This window comes from Tachyglossus aculeatus (genome assembly GCF_015852505.1).
Source record: "Tachyglossus aculeatus isolate mTacAcu1 chromosome 12 unlocalized genomic scaffold, mTacAcu1.pri SUPER_6_unloc_2, whole genome shotgun sequence".
Classification (NCBI taxonomy): Eukaryota; Metazoa; Chordata; class Mammalia; order Monotremata; family Tachyglossidae; genus Tachyglossus; species Tachyglossus aculeatus.
In genome coordinates this window covers 14,019,173-14,036,897 of record NW_024044829.1, presented here as the reverse complement: position 1 = coordinate 14,036,897, position 17,725 = coordinate 14,019,173, and the positions used below count along the sequence as shown (strand labels likewise).

Sequence of the window (17,725 nt, the reverse complement as noted above, 5' to 3'; positions counted from 1 at the left end):
ACCATCACTATGCTTCAGGAGTTTACAAGTACTCTGAACACAGAAAGTGTCTTACCACTAAGCCAAGCTGCTTCTCCGAGTACAGTGTTCTGAACACAGTAAGTGCCCAATATATACTACTGATTGATTGATAAATGCAGAGGTGGATGGGCAACCACTGGAGGAGTGGGGAAACATGGACTGAATGCTTATTTTAGAATAATGATCCGAGCAGCAGAGTGAAGTATGGATTGGAGTGGAGAGAGGCAGGAGGCAGGAGGTCAGCAAGGAGGTTAAAGCAGTAGTCAAGGTGGGTTAGGCTAAAGAGTTCATAAAACACATTAAGCATGTTGGATAGAGAAGAAGGGGTGGATTTTTGTGATGCTGTGAAGAGTGAACTGACAGGATATGATGACAGATTGAATAGGTGCATTCACTTATAAATGATATATTAATATTAATGTCTGTCTCTCCCTCTAGACTGTAAGTTCATTGCGGGTAGGGTTCTTGTGTACCAATTCTGTTGTATTGCACTCTCTCGAGTGCTTAGTATAGTGCTCTGCACACAGTAAGCGTTCACTAAATACCACTTTTGGTGATGATGATGACAATGATGATGACTGAATGAGTGACATGAGTTGTAGATAATGTCAAGGTTATGGGCTTGTGGGACAGGTGCTGTAGACAACATAATCATCTTCCCCATCCCACAAGCCCTCAACCTTGGCATTATTCTTGACTCCCCTTTCTCTTTCAACCCTTATGTTTAATTTATCAATTCTTGCTACCCGTTATTTCCATAATCCAACCATTCCTCTGTATCTGAGACACAGTGTTGCCTAGTGGAAGGAGCCCAGTACTGGCAGTCTGAGGACCTGGGTTCTAATCCCAGGTCATCCACTTGTCTGCCATGTGACCCTGGACAAGTCACTTCACAGTTTAGAGAAACAGCAAAGCCTAATGGAAAGAGCCCAGGGCTGGAAATCAGAAGACCTGGGTTATTATCCCAGCCCCGCCACTTGTCTGATGTGTAATCTTGGGTGAGTCAGTTGATTTCTCTGTGCCTCATTCCACTTTTGTAAATGAGGGTATAAAGGCTTGAAAATGGGAATTCTCCCTCCTACTTAGACTTTAAGCCCCATGTGGTATGGAGCTGTGTCCTAGCTGATTATCTGCTTAACAAACACCTCAGTCATTACAATTAAATGGGTGGCACATAGGTTCCTGGTACATATTAAACACTTAACAAATACAATAAAAAGGGGGGAGTAGACACTTCCACTGTGGGGATAGGAAGTGGAAGATTCCATTGTAGCTTCCACTGAGAAGCAGTGTGTCCTAGCAGAAAGAGACCACAGTTGGGAGTCAGACGACCTGAGTTCCAATCCCAGCCCCATCCCTTGTCTGATGGGTAACATTGGACAAGTCCCTTCATTTCTCTTAGAGAAGCAGTGCAGCCTAACAGAAACAGCCCAGATTGGTAGACAGAGGACCTGGGTTCTAGTCTCACTTCCACCACTGCTATGTCTGCTACATGACCTTCGGCAAATCATTTCACTTTCTGTGCCTTAATTTCCTAATCTGCAAATGGGAACTCAGTCCCTGTTCTTCCTCCTGTTTAGACTATGAACCCCTGGGACCTACTGGCCTTGTATTTAGCTCAGCACTTATATATAGCAAGCATTTAAAAACCACACTATTAGTAGTAGTAGTAGTAGTATTACAGTTTGAACGGGTGGTAGGTGGGGCCTAGGAAAACTGCTGGAAATGCTGGGGGGGGGGGGGGAAAGGATGAGGTAAGAATGAGGCGGGGCTGGGAGGGGAGGCCTGCAGCGATTGGTCAGTATGGGAAAGGCAGCCTGGTTGGGTGGGATGGGAGTGGTGACCTGCAACAATTGGATGGGTTGAGGGGCAGCCCACAGCGATTGGACTGGGTAGCCGTCAGTGATTGGACAGGGCGTTTGGGGGTGGCCTGCAGCAGATTGGTCAGATCAGAGGTTTGCCTGCAGTGATTGGACAGAGCAGGCTAGGTGGCCCGAATGTCCAGGAGGTCCAGGGTAGACTGAAAGCTACTAACTCAGAGTTATCCTGGGCCGGGCTAAGACAGGGGTAGGGCACGTGACCCTGCAGGGTGGTGCCTGGCTGGTTTTCCTGGCTGGTGGGCTCGGTTCTGATGGATGCTGGAGGTCCTGGGAACTACTAGGGATTGTGTCCAACAGGTAACCATCAGGGTTTGAGAAGTGGAGGGGGGGGGGCTATCTAGCATTCCATGGAATTTACTGAGTGCTTACTGTGTGTGGAGCACTGAATTGAGTGCTTTGTATAACAAAGGAGGTAGATATGTTCCCTGCCCCCAAAATCAATCAATTCACCCATGAATGGTATTTAGTGAGCTCTTACTGTGTGCAGAGAAGTGTACTAAGCATTTGAGACAGTTCAGTAAAACAGAATCGATAGGCTATTCCCTGCCAACAGAATCAATTAATCAATCAATCAGTAGAATTTATTGTGTGGAGCACTGTACTAAGTGTTTGGGCCAGTATAGCCTAACAGAGTGGGTAGACCTGTTCCCTACCCACAAGGAGCAATCAATCAATCAACTGTATTGATGGCACAGCAATCGTGCACAGAGCACTGCCGAGCACTGTATGAAGCACTTGGGAAAGGACAACAATATAACTGACACATTCCCTGCCCACAGCAGTCTATTGGGTGCAGAGCAATGTACTACTAGGGAGAGCACAAAAGAGTTAGTCAGTCAATCATATTTACTGAACACTTACTTACTGTGTGCCAGGCACCGTACTTAGTGCTGAGGTGGATAAAAGCAAATCGAGTTATACACAGTCCCTGTCTCATGTGGGGCTCACAGTTTCAATCCCCATTTTACAGATGAGGAAACTGAGGCCCAGAGAAATGAAGAGGCTTGTCCAGGGTCACACAGCAGACAAGTGGCAGAGCCAGGATTAGAACCTATGCCCTTCTGACTTCCAGGGCCATGCTCTATCCACTACGCCACACTAGGCAACCTCTGGAGGTTCTTGAGGAATCGGGAGATGTGGACTGAATGTTTCTTTAGAAAAATGATCCAGGCACCTGAGTGAAGTATTAGCTGGAGTGGGGAGAGACAGGAGGCAGGCAGGTCAGCAAGGAGGCTGACACAGTAATTAAGGAAGAGGAAGAGGAACATCTCACTCTGCTCTGATGAGAAAATCTGAGATGTAAGGTACTGCAAAAACATTCTTAGGGAAAACTTAAGTTTTTGGATTGGTCTGGATTATATTAAGCAATAATAATAATGAGTTCATAATGATTGTGTCAGCTAAAATAAAACCTTTATCATAATGTTGGTTGTTAAAACATCATCATGCCTTCCAAGAACAGTTGGGATCCACACTACTTCAAAACACACACTTTCCTTCACACCTGTTTTGCTGTCCCAGAGCTCCTGTGCTTTTGCCCACCACTGGTAGAATGAGAGGATAAAGATGAAAACTCTTGCAGGAACTAATTGTAAGGGGACTGTGCACGAACATTTTTCATCTGCTTGTATCTCAAACTCACTTGAGTAGGCTGGCTTTGAAGACCCAGTTGAACATTAAAATGGGAAATATTGCATGCAGCAAACTTCTCCTTTTCCACCTCAAATACTCTGTACTCACTCAGGCAAAAGTGGAAGACGTTGCATGAAGAAAATTTCTCCATTTCTTCTCTGCTATCTCAAAGAGTTGGAAGGCCTTGAAAACCACGAGAGTATGAAGCAAATCACTCTTTTTCTGCTGCAAATATGTCTTCCCCTCACTTGAGGAATTAGGTCTTAAAGACCCAGGAGAGAATTACGTTCATTCAATGCATTCATTCAGTAGTATTTATTGAGTGCTTACCGTGTGGAAAGCACTGTACTAAGCATTTGGAAAGTACAATTCATCAACTAATAGAGACAATTCCTACCCAACAACGGGCTCACAGTCTACAAGGTGGCGGGGGGGGGGTGGCGGGGAGAGACAGACAGCAAAACAAAACAAGTAGACAGACATCAATAGCATCAATAGAAATAAGTAGAATTATCGATATATACACATCATTAATAAAATAAATAGAATAATAAATATGTACATATATACACAATTGCTGTGGGGCAGGAAGGGGTGTAGAACAGAGGGAGGGAGTTGAGACATAGGGGAGGGGAGGAAGTGTGAGGTATTGCATAAAGCAAAATTCCCTTTTCCCCTTCTAACATTCTCTCTGCTCTCTTGACTTAGGCCATGAAGATATAGAAGTTGAATAACAGAGGAGATACTGTAAGAAGCAAAAATCTCTCCTTTTTCTCTTCTAACAGTCTCTGCTTCCTTGAGGTGTTGAGGACCCAGGAGACAAGTTAGGGGAAGTTATCACATGAAACAAATATGCTACCTTTTCCACATCGAAAACTATTTGCTCACTTTGAGGAGTTAGGAAAAAATTAAGTAAATATTGCATAAAGGGCAACTCTGCTTTAACTCCCTAAATATTTTCTCCACTCTCAAGGAGATAGGCCCTAAGGACCAAGATAGAATTAAGATAGATATTGCATAAATCAAATCTTTCATTTTGCCCCTCAAATATTCTCTCTGTTCTCTTGAGGAGTTTGGCGTTATGGACCCAATACATAATTCATGGTCAGATATGGAATGAAACAAATCTCTCCTTTTCCTCAAATATTCTCACTGCTTGCTCAAGCCTTAAAGACCCAGAGGAGATGATTGAATGAATGAATGAGACACAAAACAACCTCTACCTTTATACCTGAGATATTCTCTCTGCACAGATTTCATCCTAAAGAACCAGCAGAAAATTTAGTAGATGATATTGCATGAAGCAAATCTCTCCTTTTCCTCCTCAAAAGTTCTTTGCTTGTTTGAGGAGTTAGGTCTCAAAGACCCAATGGGAGAACTGAGTTGGAGATGGAGCAGATGTCTCCTTTTCCTTCTCTAACATTCTCTCTGCTTGCTCAGCTATAAAACCAAGGAGAGAATTAAATGGGAGACATTGCATAAAGCAAATCTCTCCTTGTCCACCACAAATATTCTCCATGCTCTGGAGAATGTTAGGCCTTAAAAGCCAAAGAGAACATTAAGAAGTTAAGTTAAGAAGTTAAGTTAACAAAGCAAATCCCTCCTTTTCCTCCCCAAATATTCTTGCCCTAAGAGTATAATAAGCCAAATGAAGATGAAGGGGAGTTTGCTCTCGATGGAGCCAGGGAGAAGGGGGAGAGAGGGGTGTTCTTTAAGCTGCAGCTTCTTATTCATTCATTCAATCGTTTTTATTGAGCATTTACTGTATGCAGAGCACTGTATTAAGCGCTTGGGAAGTACAAATATTTATTCTACTTCTAACAACTACTCAACCCCACACCAACATTGCCTCTCCCTTCTCGACCATATTCCCATACAGAGTGGAAAGGGTTAGTGTGTGAGATTACTAACTACCATGTGTAGGTTATCTGTGATGATGCTCCCTTCCATTAAGAGGCACATTTATACAGAAAGAGAATAAGCTCAAAAATGTGTACCTGCCTATACCAAGAAAGGAGCATTTCACCATCAATGGTATGTGTTGAACCCTTACTATGTGTAGAGCATTGTACAGAGTCTGGAAGAGAACATTACAAGCACATTTGTCCTGTGAATTATCAGTGAGCAAATGAATAATATATTTGTTTATATTCATCATTCATTGATTCATTCAACTGCATTTATTGAGTGCTTACTGTGTGTAGAGCACTGTACTAAGCGCTTAAGCACTGTCTAAGCACTGTCTCCCCCTTTAGACTGGAAACTCTTTGTGGCCAGGGAATGTGTCTATTTACTGTGCTGTACCTTGCTCTCCCAAGTGCTTAGTACAGTGCTCTGTGCACAGGGTAAACACTCAATAAATACCAATGATTGATTGACTGATTGATTGAGCGAAGTCCAAATTTTGCTTCTCTGCTTAATTCATTCAATCATTTACTTGTTCATTCAATCGTAATCATTGAGTGCTTACTGTTGCACAGCACTGTACTAAGCGCTTGAGAGAGTACAATACAACAATAAACAGACACATTCCCTGCTCACAGTGAGCTTACCGTCTAGGAGTAGGAGGAGGCAGACATTAATATCAGTAAATTACCGATGTGTACATAAGTGCTGTGGGGCTAGGAGTGGGGAAGAACAAAGGGAATAAGTCAGGGAGACGCAGAAGGTAGTGGGAGAAGAGGAAAGGGGGGTTTATTCAGGGAAGGCCTCTGAGGGGAGACGTGCCTACAATAAGGCTTTGAAGCGGTGGAAGAGTAATTGTTTGTTGGATTTTAAAAGGAAGGGCATTCCAGGCCAGAAGCAGGACGTTGATGTGGGGTTGGCAGTGAAAGTGAAGTAGATTGACATAAGTACTTTTAGAAACAGCAGTTCAAAATTAACCATTGAGTAAAGGCATTCAGTGCTTGGTACAATGCTTGGTATACAGTAAGAGCTTAACGAATACCATAATGATTATTAGAGGCTTCTGCTCTCCCTCTCGTCTTACTGGGCATCAATCAGTCAATCAACCAATTGTATTTACTGAGCATTTACTGTGTGCAGGGCACTGGTTAAAGTTAAAAAACAACAACATAACAGACACATTCCCTCCTAAGGCTTCTCTTGTAGAAATGAGGGGTGTGTGAAAAGGCAAACATTTCTCCAGTATCTAGGGAGACCTTCCCAAGCCCCATGCTCCAGAGCCCCAAGGGTAAGGGAATCCAGGGCTGCACAGTTCTGAGCTTCTCCTTGCTTACTGTTCCTACTTTTGTGATTCCTCCAAGCCTTGTATTACTGTCCTGAGATGGTCCAGGAAGAATAGTTATCATTGATAATTACAAAATAATGAGATGAGGTAACTGTACTGTTTAGCACGAGACTGGTCATTTTTCTATTGCTTTAGAGATATTCAGTCAATCAATCATATTTATTGAGGACTTTCCACGTGCAAAACACTGTACTAAATGCTTGGAAGAGTACAATATGAATCACTAAGTACTTGAGAACCCTGACCTGCTCCCTCTGTTGCTACCCCCATACCAGACCCACAGCACTTATTTCCATGTCTCACATTTATTTGTCAGTATTGATGGTGGTCTGACCCCTCTAGAGTGTAAGCTCTTTTTGGGCAGGGAATGTGTCTGTTTATTGTTGTATTGTACTTTCCTAAGCGCTTAGTACAGTGCTCTGAACTTGGTAAGCTCTCAATAAATATGATTGATTGAATACATGAATGAATGAATGAATGAATGAATGAATGAATGAAAATAAGAGGGTCGGTAAACAAGTTCCCTATATACAACAAGTATTCATTCCAGCTTAGTTAATTCACTATGGGTGAGTTAAAAGGAATTTAAATACTTTCTGATCATTGAAAACCAGATCATGGATCAGTTTTAAAACATTTGTTTTACTAATGTGAGCTGTGGTTAGTTAATATTAACGAATATTGTGGCATTTGTTAAGTGTTTACTATGTTTTAGGCACTGGGGTGGATATAATATAATCAGGTCAGATACCAGTCCATGTCCAAAATGGAGTTCCAAGTCTAAAGCAATGAAAGAATAGGTATTTAATTCTCATTTTACAAATGAGAAAACTGAGTCACAGAGAAGTTAAGTGACTTGCCCAATTCACCCAGCAGATGAGTGGTGGCACTGAGATTAGAACCCAGGTTTCCTGACTCCAAATTATGTGTTAGAGTCAAACCTTCCATCCTTCCAAACCACCTGTAAGTAGTCTACTACTGCTGTTTATATGTTTCATCACTGAAAATATTTCTCTTAGACATTTTTAAAAGCAGCTTTCACATCCTTGTTCCTTAGACTGTAAATTACTGGATTCATCATAGGAATCACAATGGTATAAAATAGAGACACAAACATGCCATGCTCCAGATTGTAGCTTGAACTGGGTCTGATGTATGTGGCGAGTATTGCACTGTGATATATGGTCACTCCAGCCAGGTGGGAGGCGCAGGTTGAAAAAGCCTTGTGTCTCCCTTGAACAGAGTGGATCCTCAGGATGGCAGCTAGGATGCAGCTGTAGGAGATGATCACAATCAGGACGGTGAGCACCTCAATAGCGCTCACAAAATTGAAGAGTAACAGTTCATTGATGTGTGTATCAGAACAGGAGAGGGATAAGAGTGGGGGGATATCACAGAAACAATGTTTGATTTCATTGGAGCCACAGAAGGATAAACTGAAGGTGGCAGCTGTATGTAAGATGCCATTCAGGAGGCCACCAATATAGGAGCCAATAATGAGTGACACATAGATTCTGGGTGAAATAATGGCCATGTAGAGCAGAGGATTAAAAATGGCCACATAGCAATCATAAGCCATGGCAGCCAGAAGAAAAGACTCAGTGGTTCCAAAAGTTAGGAAGAAAAGCATTTGTGTGGCACAGCCAGAAAAGGAGATGGATTTATTTCCCAATAAAAAATTCAGCAACATCTTGGGGGTGACAACAGAGGAGTAGCAGGCATCCAGAAAAGATAAGACACTCAGGAAATAGTACATGGCGTTGTGAAGCCGGGGGTCCATTCCAACCAGCCCAACTATTCCCAGGTTCCCCGCCAAAGTGAAAAGATAGATGGCTAGAAACAGCAAGAACAGAATGATCTGTAGCTCCTCAGGAACTGGGAATCCCATCAGAACAAACTCAATTATAGTAGAGTCATTATGCATGCTTACTGCCACCATGTCCAATCTGTAAATTGTGCAGAATATTGAAATTAAGAGCTAAAATGAAATGATCATTTCATCATTTGTAAAATGATTTAGCCTTACATAGGCATTTATCAACATTTATCAATGAAGTCAGTGTATTTATTCAAAGTATCAAATCTCTATTCTCCATAATCCTTCAGTGAAAATGACCCAATTCAGTAGACAGTTTTAGAGTAAACTATGGACTGGATTTCCTTGAAAGCACTGTATTGTCTAAATTTCAAGATGTTTTGCTAACTTCACCTTGACTTCAAACTTTCTTTGCTTAAACATTCCTTCTTCTTATTTATTCTCCACAAACACACAGAAATGGAAGCATAAGTAACTTGGGTGAGTTTGAATCCTAGACAATTTAGATATATGAGAATTTAAAAAAAAATCACACAACTCCATTCCTTTCACAATAGATTTTGCACCTGAATGCTGCTTCTCTCCCTTATGCCTCTCCAGGTTTTCCTTCATACAGTTGACATATCACCTTTTCTAAGTGTCATATGTAAGATATCATTCTCATCCTTCCAAATCACCGATATCTACCTATTTCTTCTTACGTGAAAGAAAGCCCTCAGCATTTTCCTTCAAGGTTCTCCATCAGTTTATTCACTATCCACTCTTCTCCTGCTACTCTGAAGCTAGTACTCTTCATTTTGTGGCTATGAAAAACAGGATGTCTATGAGAAACAGTGTGGCTTAGTGGAAAAAGCATGGGATTTTGGGTCAAAGGATGTGGTTCAAATCCCAACTCCGCCACTTACCTGCTGTGTGGCTCAGTTACCTCATCTGTAAAATGGGGATTAAGACTGTGAACCCCACATGGAACAACCTGATTACCTTGTATCTACCCCAGCACTCATGTGCTTGGCACATGATAATGATAATAATGATAACAATAATGGTATTTGTTAAGCCATGCACAGTTCTAAGCGCTGGGGTAGATACAAGGTAATCAGGTTGTCTCATGTAACTGAGGCACAGGGAAACTAAGCGTCTTGCCAAAAGTCACACAACTGGTAAATGTCAGAATTGGGATTAGAACCCACTACCTCTGACTCCCAAGCCCGGGCTCTTTCTATCAAACCATGCTGCTTCTTGTAAGTGCTTAACAAATACCATTGTTATTATTATGATTATCATCATCATTATTATTATGTAATTCTCTAACTGTGCCTTTCTCGCTCCTCTCTCACATCTGCTGTTCAAACCTTCCCTTCTTCTTCAAACTCCTCCTCCTGCCAATCCACTAAACCACGTATCTCCCTCTTGGAAAATCACCTTCTTTGGGAGACTTTACCAATATTCACCATCTAACTGGGCATGCCACCTCAATTCTAATGAATTAACATGACTATTATTATGTATCCATACATTATGTATGTAGTTATTTAATGGCTTTTGTTTTCTAATTTTACATCAATGTTCTTTACTCTTTTGCTGAACGTAAATTTGACAATATGTGTCTGCTTATCTCCCATGGTTTGTAAGCTTCTCAAGGTCAGGAAATGTCTTTAAAGCCTATTGTATTTTCCCAAACACTTTATTCAGTGCCAGTAAATGCTGACAATATCTTTATATTGCTTCTGGTAATAGTGATAATGATGATAATATCAATTTAAAACTCTACCTCACTTAGCCCATGTGGACATAGTCTTGGCCAGACACTTCCTCAATACATTCCCAAAATACAAATATTACCGGAATCTGAAGTTTCTTAACCTCATCGAATCTGAACAGTAACACATTAACATTAATATTCATGCACAATCACACTAACTGCTTAATAAATTCTATTATTACTACAACTACTAACACAATAAAAATACCATAGAGGAATCATGGGAATGATCACAACAATTTATAAAAACCTCATCTTCGGCTCATAGCTCGATCAAATCTTCCAGACATTTGTTCATTCCTAAAACAAATCCGATTTACAAATCTTGCACTAGGCAAGTTTCATACCAATAAGGATACATGTTATCAACCTGAAAATCCATACAACCATATAGAGCCTTACTAAAGAATAATAATAATATTATTATATAGAGCATAGAGCCTTACTAAAGAATAATAATAATAGTAGTAGTATTTGTTAAGCCCTTACTATGTGAACACTATGTGTGTTCTAAGCCCTGGGGAGGTTACAAGGTGATCAGGTTGTCCCACGGGGGCTCACAGTTTTATTCCCCATTTTACAGATGAGGTAACTGAGGCCCAGAGAAGTTAGTGACTTGCCCAAATTCACACAGCTGACAGTTGGCAGAGCTGAGATTTGAACCCGTGACCTCTGACTCCAAAGCCCATGCTCTTTTCACTGAGCCATGCTTTGCCTTTCTTGGTAGTTAGGGAGAAACTTTGAGTACACACTGCCAATTTTTCTCTCCTTTGGCCCCTTTGCAGAGCTAGGTGTGGATGGAATAGCCTCATGTAGGAGAGTAAAGGAAAAAGATTTTTTTCCAGAATCCTGAGCCGAATAATTGTGTATGGGGTCTTTCAGTTTATGTGTAGCCCCCAAAATGCGGGCCTAGAACCACCTCCACCAAGAGACTATTACCTTAACCTTCTCCACTTTTTTCTGTCCTTGATCTTTTCAGGCTCAGTGCCTTGGTGAAAACCCCTCCTCCCTCATCCACCTATTTCCTTCCCCTTTTTCCCCATAGTGGAGTGACACTAGGAGACAGGGTTTGTTTGTTCCACATTCAGGACTGGCAGGTGGCCCCTTTCCCTGCTCTCAGGATCCTGAAGTCATCCTTTACTATTTCTTTTCCAGGTTTGAGCAGTGTCATGCCCCGCAGTTTTTCAGAATCCAGTCCCCGAGTCAAACATAGCATCTGATGCTCCCAGCCTTCAAAATCAATCTGACTCTAAAATGTGAGATGTGAAGAAATCAGAATTTCCACTCAGAGTTATCTCTGCGGCCATATTTATTTTTTCTATGAGCTATAATAGGAAATGGTCTTATTCTCTGCTAAGAAATTCACCAACATTTTAGGGGCAATGACTGTGGAATTACCTAGATTGACGAAAGCCATATGCCAGAGGAAAAAATACATTGGAGATTTTAGTCGGGAATCTATATTGGTAATCATGATTATCCCAAGATTTCCTATTGTTGAAATAAGATAGATGATTACAAACACCAGGAAGAGAGGAATCTGCCATTCTGGATAGTTTGAGATTCCTAAGAGAACAAACTCAGTCACATAGGTCAGGTTTCTTTCTGCCATATATTCTGTCTGCATCAGCTGCTTGAGAAAGAAAACAGAGGTGTCAGTACGCAAGTGTCTTCTGAGCAGGGTGATAGTTGTTTTTTAATGGTATTTGTTAAGAGCTTACTATGTACTATTTGATAGTTCTACCATCAAATAATTATCAATTGCATTGGAGTAAAATAATACTCTCCCATGTGTTTACTGATACTTTGGTCAAGTGCTTATCATAAAATATTTAATGTTAATATTGTATGAAATATCTGCATTTTCCCCCAGGATGAATGTTCCAATGCTTATTTGTATTAACATGTACATTATATGTATATTTTGTATTGTATGCATATTACATATTAGAGAAGCAGAATGGTCTTGTAGAAAGAGTAGGGGCCTGGGAGTCAGAGGACCTGAGTTCTAATCCCAGCTCTACCAATTGCCTGCTGTGTGAACTTGGGCAAATTACTTAACTTCTCTGTGCCTGTTTCAACTGTTCTCCCTCCTATACTGTGAGCCCCATGCAGGAAAGGAACTGTGTCCAACCTGTTTAACTTGTTTAACCTGTTTAACTTAACCTCAACACTTAGTATCATTATTGATACATAATAAATACTAAACAAATGCCATAATTATTTATTGTATTTTTTATTTTACTCTACAACTTGATTAAACCCTAAATTATGGGGAGTTTTGGAAAGAGTAGACTCTCCAACTCTGATACGGGGACTAGTTTCTATTCATAACATTGTTCCAGAAGAAAATTGAGAAGCAGCATGTTTTAGTGGAAAGCACTAGAGTCAGAGGATCTGGTTCTAATCCTGGCTCTGCCAGTTGTTTGTTGTGTGACCTTTAGCAAGGCACTTCACTTCTTGGTGCCTCAATTTCCTCAACTGTAAAATCAGGATTAAATACTCATTTTCCCTCCTACTTAGAATGTGAGCCATATTTATTCATTCATTCCATTGTAGTTTTTGAGCTTACTGTTTGCAAAGCACTGAACAAAGCAGTGGGGAGACTACAATATAAAAACAGACACATTCCTGTCCATAATGAGCTCACAGTCTAAAGGGAGAGAAAGACATTAACATAAATAAATTGATAAAGAAATAAATAGAATAAAATAAGTCCCATGTGGGACATGGGCTGCATCCAACCTGATTAACTTGTATCTATCTCAGCCACTTAGAATAGTGTTTGACACACAAGTGCTTAATAAATGTCATTAAAATTTTGGTTCTGACACATTATTATGGCTTGAAGCACAAGTTTCAGGGACCAATTGATTAGTAAGTCTGTGGACTGCCAGCTGCACCTAAATCACCTGGATATGCCCCAGTCAGTTCTAAGCAGAATTCAGTTCTAAGCAGAATGAAGTATCACAATTAGCACAGGTCGAGGAATCAGAGGACATGGGTTCTAATCCCAGCTCTGGCTCTTGCCTGCTGTGGTACCCACGGCAAGTCACTTCACTTTTTAGTGCCTCAGTTTCGGACTTGAGTCACACAACAGACAAGTGGTGGAGCTTGAATTAAAATCCAAGACCTGATTCCCAGGCTGGTGCTCTATCCACATTCTCTATAGCATTAAAGATACAAATTACTCAAAACCAGCAAAAATATTCTTGGTTAATCTTGAATGAAGTATCTCCCTAAATGAACAACCAAAATGGTAACTTGGATAACGTTCTGGTTATCACAGGTTTTTGCTGAATTAAGTGAGTTGGTTTAGTGCGGAAAATAAGCCCAGTGGTCTAACCAACCTGTGGAGGAAAATCTGCTGTTCTTCACTCAGGTGGTTCTCATTGAAATGTTACTGAGGTTTCTGTTTGCTCCCATTTCCCATGGGTTATACAGAATGCAAAGGATCTCAAGATGCAAAGAATCCTTGAAATGAGTGTCATCTCCAGAGGGAAGATAGAAATTGTTTCCAGAGATCAGGTGGGGCACCTCCCCTTCTCCCCCCAACCTCCCACCCTCCACTAGAAGGGAGGAGACTCAGCTCATCAGTGTGCAGGGCCTGCTTTTCTTCGCTCAGGTAGTTCTCATTGAAATATTGCTGGGGTTTAAGTTTGCTCCCATTTCCCATGGGATACACAGAATGCAAAGGATCTCAAGATGTAAAGAATCCTTTAAAGGAATGTCTTCTACAGAGGGAAGATGGAAATTGTTTCCTATTTAGACAATATTGCCCTGTAATCTCCTAGCAAAAAAGATTCATAATCACTTAAAAGTTGAGGACCAGAGAATAATATTTTTGTGGTTTTTGCAAGAAATTCAAAAGTACAAGGCCAAGTTGGAGAAAGGAGGGGGATTCCAGGGCAGTGTGGACAGTTGAGGCAATATCCCTTCTGGTGAGAAAAAAGTGGTTTCTTAGTCTGAATAGCTATTAACATCGAACAAATTCAGCCATCAATTGCTCAATTTTTGAATTTACATGTGTTGAGTTTAATATTTAAAGCAAATGGGTGTTATTGCCTTTGTTTTTTATGAGTTCAATAGTAATTGATAATAAATGATGATGATCCAGAGAAAGTGATGATTATGGGCCACCAAACTGAATAATTTGGATCAATAAATATTACTTTTCCTCAATAACAAGTTTGGTATTTTGGTTCCTTCATTAATAACAATAATTGCTTTATTTGTTAAGTCCTTACTGTCTGCCAAGCACTGTATTAAGCGCTAGTTTAATTTCAAGATAATGAGGTCTCACATGGGGCTCACAGTCTAAGTAGGAGTGGGAAAAGGTATTGAATCCTCATTTTATAGATGAGGAAACTACAGCACATAGAAATTAAGTGACTTGCCCTAAGTCTCACATCCGGTAAATGGTGGAGTCAGGTTAGGGACACAGGTCCTCTGACTCATAGGCTCATGCTCTTTCAACTAGGCCATGCTTGTCCCTTCTTCATTATGCTAGAAATTGGTTTGGCTTTCCATTTCTCAAGTATGGGCACAGCCTACATTGACTAATTTGTTTGGGTGTCACATTCCCTTTGTGAAACAGATAAGAAAAGTAAATAATCTTCTGCAATGGATCAGTTCGAAATTTCGTTTCACTTTCAGATGAAATACCTGGCATTTCATATGTTAATGGGACAAAACAAACCTTCAATGCCAAAGAAAGGTTTTGGGGTACAGTTCTATACAGAAAGAGGGGCCTTGTGGGGACCTGCAGGGTGGTTCAGAGCAAAGAAATTGGAAACACATTAAATAAAGTTAATGGAGATTGGTCAAGTGCCATATTACGCAGTTTGTTATAACTGTGACTTTTCTGCAGGGATTTGACAGGTAATAGGGTCCAAAATGGGAATACTTGGTTGTAACCAAGGAGGTATCATGCTATGTTATTCATGATTTTTCTAACTAGGTGCACAATTTTAGGTCAGTATTCCCCTGGTGGAAAGCCATGTATATTCATTTCTGAGGATTGCATAGAGTAAAGGTTTTGGAAATATGTATACTTTGGTTGGCCTAGTACAATCAATTAATCAGTGATAATTATTGAACCCTTTCTATGTGCAGAGAACTTGATAAAACTCTTCGGAAAGTTCATTCAATAAACTCATTCTTGTGTCTGTTCATTGTTCTATTGTATTCTCTCAAGCACTTAGTACAGTACTTTGTACACAGTAAGTGCTCAATAAATACGATTGATTGAGTTAATGGACTAAGCCCTCCTTTCCTCTTCTTCTACTCCCTTCTGTATCACCTGACTTACTCGTTTTATTCATTCCCCGCTCCCAGGCCCACAGCACTTGAGAAGCAGGGTGGCTTAGAGGAAAGAGCGTGGGCTTGGGAGTCAGAGGTAATCGGTTCTAATCCTGGCTCCACCACTTGTCAGCTGTGTGACTTTGGGCAAGTCACTTAACTTCTCTGTGCCTCAGTTACCTCATCTGTAAAATAGGGATGAAAACTGTGAGCCCCACGTGGGACAACCTCATTACCTTGTATTTAACCTGTGCTTAGAACAGTGCTTGGCACATAGTAAGTGCTTAACAAATACCATCATTATTTATTATTTATTTATATGCATATCTATAATTTATTCATTTATATTAATGTCTGTCTCCCCCTCTAGACTGTAAGCTCATTGTGGGTAGGGACTAAGTCTGTTTATTGTTGTATTGTACTCTCCCAAGCACTGGGTACAGTGCTCTGCATAGAGAAAGCACTCAACAAATAGGATTGACTGATGGACTGACTGCTAAACATGCTCCATGCCCACAAAGAGCTTAGAGTATATAGGAGGAGCTTACAGTCTGCCACTCTCATTGTCTCAGGCTACCACCCCTTGGGCACTTGAAATTCACTTTCCCCCAGCTCCACAGCACTTAGGTACATATCCATCAGTAATGTATTTTATTGCTTGTTGCTCCCTCTAGTTCATAAACTCCTTGTGGGTAGGGATCATCTATACCTACTCTTTTGTATTATACTCCTCCAACCACTTAGGACAGTGCTCTGGATACAGTAGGAACTAAATAAATACCACTGAAACACGTTTGGTAATCCTGTTGTATTGTTCTCTCACAAGCGCTTAGCACAGTGGTCTGCACATAGTAAATGCTCCACAAATTTGATCGATTGATTGATTGATTAAACTAAGGCCTGCTGGTCAGAGGCCAATGCAAAGATGTAGATCTTATGCCCCATCTTTCTAAGCCTGTAGTCACTGCCCTAGTATAACCACATCTAATGGAAACAGTGTAATATAATAAGATATGAGAAAATTATTTCTTGATAATAATAATAATGGTGGTGGTTTTGAAGCACTTACTATATGGTAAGCAATGTTGTAAGTGCTGGATTAAGTTAGATGCATTCAGATCGGACAAAGTCCTTGTCCCACATGAGGCTCATAGTCTAAGCAGGAGAGAGAACAGGTATTAAATCCCCATTTTACAGATGAGGTAACTGAAACACAGAGATGTTAAGGACATCTGTGTCCAAGGTCACAGAGAAGTCAAACGGCAGAACTGGCATTATAACTCAGGTCTCCTCCCTTCCAGGCCTATAAGCTTTCCACTCTGCCTTCATTGACCATCTAGAAATACATTGTATTTCTGTCCCATTTGTATTTGTTATCTTTTCCCCAAAGATAACTGGGATCCTCATTGGGTTATATTCCCCTGAGCCATTTATGTGTATTGACCCCACGGAGCTAGTAAATAAATTCATTCAGTCAGTCAGTCATATTTAGTGAGCACTTACTGTGTGCAGAGCACTGTACTAAGTGCTTGGGAAGTACAAGTCAGCAACATAAGTGATGTAGACACAAACCACCCTTCCTTGCCCTGTGATTTTTGGATCCTCCTTTCTACAGGTAGGCTGGGCAATTGTAGATTTTGTGGAAAGTGAGATATATACTATCTAAATGACTGACCAAATTTATCATTCGGGAATTCCACTTGTAGAAAAGGAAGATTAGCATTTTGGAATATATGAGTTTATGTCTCTACATGAAGGGTTTTTTTTTTCTTATTGATAGCTACTTACCTCAAATCTCAACTGGTATTGAAAGCATAATGATGTCAATCTGGACTCCCTGAAATGTTACTTTGTGTTGTATGATGGATAGAATAAGTGGAAAGTGATTGGAAGTGATTTGCCCAAGGTCATACAGCAGACAAGTAGTAGAGACATGCTGCTTCTCCATCAGCTCAGTAGAATTGTTCCCATGTAGGGGCCAGAGATAACAATGGACCATACTGGCCTCACTATTGGAGAATGGGTCTGAGAGTCAGAAAGACCTTGATTCTAATCCCACCTCC

At 40.7% G+C, this 17,725-nt stretch overlaps 1 protein-coding gene across 1 annotated transcript; it reads right to left on the bottom strand.

Annotated features, from left to right (window-relative positions):
- Window positions 1-548: 548 nt before the first annotated feature.
- Window positions 549-8,707, bottom strand: LOC119921463 (olfactory receptor 5T3-like; the record flags this gene model as incomplete). The annotated part of the gene is made up of 2 exons (XM_038741672.1): window positions 7,806-8,707; window positions 549-567 (listed from the first exon to the last, which is right to left on the bottom strand). Coding segments are annotated over exons 1-2 (921 nt in total), but the record flags the coding sequence as incomplete, so codon positions are not given.
- Window positions 8,708-17,725: the final 9,018 nt, after the last annotated feature.